Genomic DNA, 7,073 nt, shown 5'->3' on the forward strand with positions numbered 1-7,073 from the left:
TGATGATGACGAAGAGGATGAGGATAGTTGTGATGATGATAAAGATAACTCTTAGTGGATGTGATGATGATGAAGATGATATTAGTGGTGGTACTGGTTTTAATGATAGTGATGAAGATGAGGCTGAGGATGCCTCTTTTTCTTTCTTTCTAAACGAGGTCATGCTGTGTGTGACATCATCACCAGCACAGGGTGACTAACATTGTGGGGAAACAGCTGATCTCATATCAGAGACAGTCAGTCAGAGGGACAAGAGGCTGCTCAGATTAGCCTGCCTTCAGTTAACACAGCACAGTAAACCTGCTATTATAAGCATCACTGCACTCTGTGTATCTGGATTTAAGGTGTTAGTGGAGTTTTCCTTGCCGACTCTTTCTTCTTGTTTACATTCACACCTTCTCCTCCAGAAAATGCCCTCTGTGTCCATGAGGCCTAATAGATATGCATATTACATTTCCTGCCTCATAAAAAAACATTGATTACTGCTTTAAAGCTATTAAATACTTTGGAAAACACTAAGGAGTTAAACTAAATTAGTGCTGAACAAGGCTAAAAGTCACGCTAAAGGCTGCGAGCCTATGTAAACATCAATATACACCAAAGAGTTAATACCCTCTATTGGATATTAAAGCAAGATTATGTAACATTTGGTATTTGTGCAATTTGGCATTCCCAGTTGCAATACCATTGTGGTAACTATGGACAGCTTTACATGATCAAAAACTAGTGAGAAAACTTTGCTAACAGAGCCAACATGAAGCAAGTGCAAAGCACAGACACAGTGAGCTCTAATAATTCTGACTAGTCGAGCGACTAACAGCGAGAAGGCCAGCTCGCAGACTGTTTGCAGCCTTTTATATCACCAAGCTCTCACCAACGCCTAAAGCCAGTCCCACATTTACGCTTGTCCAGTGGTTTCTCTCTCCTTTTCTGTACTTAGCTTTCTTCATCATCCTCTTAGGTCGCCTCTGCTGTAAGCTAACGTCCATAGAAGCTGCTGAGCCCGGCTGGTTATACTGACCACTCTCCCCGCTCCGGTTCTGGCACAACCAGCGCCACTTTCTGTCAGAATTCCTCGCCCCTGCCCCAGGCCTGTAAACGTAGTAGTGTCAAACTCTGCACATCCATCATTCTGCACAGTGAAGACCAAACATCACACCATTGACTGGAGGGTGACTCTAAAGATCAGTACAGTATGAACATCTAAAATCTAATCTCAGTTTAAAAATACAATAAAACAATGTTCAGTTTGACATTATAGCATGTTTGCCAGTGTCAATAGTAAAACCATTCTGTATTCTCAGTGGCTGCGTTTGCATCCACACAAATGAAAGTTGACCAGTGGCCTTCCATTTGCAGTAAGTGGGAGAAAAGCTCTGCCGAGCACTGGACAACGTGCACTTAGAGGAAACACCATTATCATTCACTTCACGTCACCAAGCCTGGAAGAGCTCCACTTACAGATGATTCATCAAAAACTAACACTTTCCCTAGAATTTTACAAAAATATCCAATCCAAAGTCAGGCTGAAGCATGCTGGGCTGCAACAGGCTGTCACTGTGCCTCTTTCCACATTCTGTCCTCTGGGTGCCTTTGCTACTAATCTCTGTTTTAACAAGTCATTTAAAGTGCTGTTATGTCCCCAAACCATTATTTTCACAGTTGTCTTAAATCCTGTTGCTTCCAATACAAATCACTTTGTGTTATCTTACAGCAAACTACCTAACTGGCTAACAATCATTTGTAGATGATGCCTGAAACAAGAGAAACTGCAATTCATTCACTGTAATGCGATTGTTGAAACGGATTACATCAAAAATGTTAAATACCACAAAGTAAGTAAGTACTTTTTACTAGGTATTGTGTTTTCACAGCTCAAATAAAAGTGAAATTAAGTCAGTGTCACTTAAAATTACTAAAGCTACTTGATCAAGTTTTTTTAACTTACAAAATTGAGTTTATTTTACTTAAAACTTTCAATAATGTGATCAGTTTCAACAATTTCTAAGTTAAATGAACTTACCTGGTTTCACAGTGTTTATATTCATATTTAAATCATTTATGAAAGCTTAATGTTACTTAAAATAAAGATACAAACTGACAGAAACACAAACATACAGTAAATAATGTAGTAAATGAAATTCTTTCATGAACACTGCTTGACTAGATTTTCTCCTCAGTGTGATGGAGGGTCTCGCTGGCAGTCAGGACCGTGTGAACATACCAGAGGTCCGGGGGTCTCTGGGGCTCGCGGACCCCCTGTGGTTTGAATTAGAGCGGATTACAACTCTCACCAACAAAAGACACCTCTCCGCTTCCCCCGCCTACTTTTCTGTGCTATCTGCTCCTCTGACCGAGTGACACTGCCAACTTAATGTGGTTCCATTTGTGCTGCCAGCCCACTGAGAGGCTATAAAACAGACATCCATCGCACGCTTGTACATTATACAAACAGGATATAGGTTATCTGAAACACGTTTTAAGGAGCTAATCTTGTAAACAAACTGTCAGATATAACAGATGCCCAGCTTTCGATCGTATCACGCCATCTTCTTCAAGTGATGGAGATCATGTGATACAATGGAAAGCTCTAGAACAGCTATTAAATGGACCTTGTGTTGAGATTGTTTTTTATCAAATACTGTTTCCAAGTTTAACAATCTTTCTTAACTTAATTTATGATATTAAAGATATAATATGTAAATTTTTTGCATTAAAGCTGCAGTAGATAACTTTTATAAAATAACTTTTTGTCATATTTACTGAAACTTTCATTATATCCTGATAATAGTACATGAGACAGATAATCTATGAAAGAATCAGGTTCTTCTGGCACATCTTAGTGCTTCTAATGGGATTTGCATAAATCCATTGTAATTATAATTTTTTTGTGTTTGTTGACAATCAATTATTTGATAGATTATTAATTGTTGAGTACTTCAGGGATCATTGTTCATAATTTAATTTTATATTACTCAGTTCCCGAACAAAATGCGTTTTTCCATGTGGCCAGACCATTGTTATATATAAAAATTAACTAGATTTTATGATTCTAAAATAAATACTGCAGCTTTATCTGAAAATAAGGAGGTTATAATGAGAGTGGTAAAAAACATATATAAATATTAAAACTGCAAGCAGTAATGAACATGCTGCGGGCGCGTCATGTGCCGGCGTAGAACGTGCGGACCACAACATGAAAATTTTATGTAAATCAGATCAAAATGGGCACGCAGCGCTTACTTCCTGTTGAATGAATGTCTTTAGATCGCGCAGATTAAATTTGAAGTTGATCCGATAAATTCCCTAAGAGGAGTTTGTTCAAAGACAACGAGTGCAAATCGCCAGAAATTACTTCCTGTTGGGTTTGGGATATGGCTCCCACTAGAGCACACGCATTTGCCAGTTTTTGAGCATGGGAAAGCCTCTAAAAATGCGATTAGTTTGTACTCAAAATAGTAACCTTTACAAATACAATAGCCCCTTGCACATTCAGTGCTCTGTCCCTAATTAATCAAAGCTTGAATGCCACACAAAATGAAAGATTTTTATTTTCTTAAATACAAAAGTGCAAATTGGAAAATGTGTTGTAAAATTTGTTTTTGAATAAATTATTTTCCACTTTGGCTCTTATAAACTGGTGGCACACTGCCAACAATTTAAATATATGCCTTTCCCACCAACAGGGAACTGTCTTTGTCCAGTTCAAGCACCTGGTATTGAACCGTTCGCAGCATTTTGACCAAAAATAAAGTTCCTATCTGGAACTAAAAAACAGCAGGTTTTCCTTGGGCACCAAAGTGGGTGTGTCATATTTTACAGGTCATTGTGCATTGTGCAGCTGTGGATGATGGAGTCGATTACTATGGTTCCTCTCAAAGCTGGTGGAAAAGGGGGCCGTAGTGCAAATAAAACATGGAGGGAATTTAATTCAACATAAAACTCTTTACATTCATATACTGCCAATTAAGGGGGCTGAGCATCCCTCCGAGGGATGGTGGGGGTTGAGGGATGCAAGAAGATTTAATTTTTGTATTTCCATAAAAAAGGTCCTGTTAACTGGAAACTACGTTCATATTACTCACTGCATGATTCATCCACCTCGTGAGCTTTCAATGACTCCACATGTAGTGAAGCTCTGAGATCACCCAGAGAGGTGCTTTTAAAAGAAGGGCCACTTTCAGAAAGGAACCGCTGTAATGATAAACAGTCCAATAATGACAGTACATAATGATCTATTAATCTACTCTAAGACTAAGACTCAAGTCCGTAGACAACTTTTGTTAAAATAAGTGTTAAATAGCTCTACATTCTGACAGCTGTCACTGATATAGAGTGTTCAGTCAGTAACAAAGGTCTCCCAGTCTCCCTTTCTGCAGTAAACAGAGAATACATTTTCTGGTATACTGTTCCCAATTTAACTCAATCAGGAGAGAGAACTCCACAAAGAGGCGGTCCTCAGGCAGGCAGCATCTACAGACACTTATTAAGTACTGTTTTCACTTTTTCAGATAAATCCTTTCAGTATTTTCTTCCTTCAGTAATAATTAGTTCCCAATAACTGTCCACCAAGACTGGAATACCACCAGGCTGGTGTGCAACTACCCCTGAGTCCTTAACCCACCCCCCTCAGGACCCACAATTTGTAATAATGGGAATATGCACCACTAAAGCTAATCACAATTGACAAAATAGGAGCTCTCGTTTATTACCTGATCTTGAAATCCTGCCTTGAAGAGAGTCAAGATCAGGTATTTTTAGTTTACAACGCTGGGTGTTAATCTGGCCATGTCATAGTGAGGTCTGTGGATGGTCCTATATCTGGACTTTTTTACGTGGAAAGACACATTCTGTCCAATGAATTTGCGTACGTAGCATAGGAAGAAATATGGTTGTATTATTATTATTATTATTATTATTATTATTATTATTATTTTTAATTAATATTATAATTAATGAATTATTTGAGTGAACTGCCCATTAAACTATAGTTGGAATAGAGGTTGAAGACATGAACAAATATGATAATATGAACACTTGATGTTTATTATATTACATACTTTATACTTTGTTTTTTTGTGCAAACACAACAAGGTGTACTGTCTCTTTAAGGGCTGTCACTGCTCGCTCCTGCTAGCCTCCCGCTGCTTGTTATTTTCTGCAACAAGATGGCTGTCGTTCCTGAGAGCAGAGTCCTCACTTTCAGCGTTTTTAAATGGAGCTCTTACTCCTCTACATATTTACCTGAGTGAGTAACGCACACGTTACGTGGCCCGGCGTATGCATTAGGTTTTGTGGTTACAGGTGGTCTTTTGTCGCCTCAGCCCACCACTGATTCTCCCGCCGGCCCGACTGGCCTTGCTGGTCTGCGATCCGAGGCTGCTAGCGTTAGCTTTGTCAGAGGCGATAGGGGCGTTTGGTTTTCAGACTCGGCCGCCCGTTAGTGATGTTGCTAATGATACACTGGAGCGTTTGTGGGAAACAGTAGCTTGTTAACAGGACATGTTCGATATGACGTTATTTCGGTGTACTTTTGGAACTTGTAGTTATCGACCAGTGTTATTTAGATCCATTAACAGAGAGGAGTTTGCCTCTTGTGCACTGATGCTCATTTTTAGCTGCTTTGCATGTACAACTTATATTTTCTTCTTTTGAGAAGACACTGTTTTGGACTAAAAGCCCTCAGTACTTATTAATGACAGCAGTTAAGCAAATCATTTGAAACATCGGGCTAATATGTTGTCACAGCAGTACCGTTTGTGCGGTCCGGGACACATGTGTCTGAGAAACGAACGTTCCCGTTAGCTAACTGGACTCCAGAGCTAAAGCAGCTAACGTTAACGCTAGCTGCTGTTATCTAACCAAAGAGCTCTGCTTTAGCAACGATGGCTAATCAGCTTGTTCACCGGCTACTTGAAGCTGGTGTAATGAAACTAACTGTCACACTTTACGGTTGGCATACACAAACAAACCCTCCTAAATGTTCTCCTTTGTATGTGAAGTCACGCAGCGTTATAGTTTTAGAGCCCACAGATTCTGTTTAGCTGCTTAATGTTAGCAAGTTAGCTAAGTGACAACAACAGTCTACTGGCTTATACTAACGTTAATAAATGAACACAGTGCATAAGCTGTAGCATTGTTGTATTATTCCTTTACAGCTAGTTTATACACAGAAACACACACACAGTCTTGTGTATTCTGCCATGTAGTAAAGTGGGATTCCTGTGTCATAACTTTGATGTAAGTTAATGTTGTGCCTCCAGTCTGCTGCTGCTGTGAAGCCCCACAGGGATAAATAAACTCTACCTTCCTTCCTTTCTGTGTGTGTGTGTGTGTGTGTGTGTTCCTCTAGGAATATCTTGGTGGACAAACCTAATGATCAGTCTTCCAGGTGGTCTTCTGAGAGCAACTACCCTCCACAGGTAGGTCTCCTGCTGTGTACACCACCTGCCTCTTCACCTCACCCCACTGTTCCAGACAGAGCTCCAGATGAGAGCTGATGATGGGTGTTCAGGACAGATTGTGAAGTTCAGGAAGCCCTGTGGTTTGTTTGTTTACACCATGTTGTTATCACCATTCTTTTAGTTCCTGTCAGTTCTAATGCTGTGTATTTGCAAGAATCTTTCGACACGATATGTATCACTTTACAGGAGTTGTAATTTGCTATGTTGTGATATATCCTAATACTGTTCGCAATGCAATATATTCCAATTTATTAAAAAAAAAAAAAAGTAATCTTATGACAGTATTAAAATTGAGGAAGTAGTATAATTTTTTTTATGCAAGCAGAACAGTAGGAACTGCATTTGTATTTGTCTATGTAACATCCAACATCCTATCCCTCACACTGGGTTTAATAGTGTTTTTTTAAATAAAATATTGTTATTCTGTTATATTTTCTTCTATTTTTCAGGTTTCTTTAAGATAAGACCAGATACACTTTATTCATTCCATTGTAGGGAAATTCATTTGCTACAGCAGCTCCTGTTAAAACACAATAAATTAGAAAACACGCATTAAATAAGATAATAATAGAATATGAAAAAAAATACAACATATAATAGAAAAATAAG

At 38.8% G+C, this 7,073-nt stretch overlaps 1 protein-coding gene across 1 annotated transcript in view; it reads left to right on the forward strand.

The window, feature by feature from the left end:
* Nucleotides 1–5,134: 5,134 nt before the first annotated feature.
* The window catches only part of mkln1 (muskelin 1, intracellular mediator containing kelch motifs), a gene marked incomplete at its 3' end in the record, with an annotated part of 22,815 nt that continues 20,876 nt past the window's right edge, over nucleotides 5,135–7,073 (forward strand). Inside the window, 2 exon segments of the mRNA XM_035679250.1 lie at nucleotides 5,135–5,248; nucleotides 6,353–6,422. Coding sequence (XP_035535143.1) covers nucleotides 5,169–5,248; nucleotides 6,353–6,422 — 150 coding nt within the window.

This window comes from Morone saxatilis, unplaced genomic scaffold (assembly GCF_004916995.1).
Source record: "Morone saxatilis isolate NCDOM2014 unplaced genomic scaffold, NCSU_SB_2.0 Contig10, whole genome shotgun sequence".
In the NCBI taxonomy this organism is placed as follows: Eukaryota; Metazoa; Chordata; class Actinopteri; family Moronidae; genus Morone; species Morone saxatilis.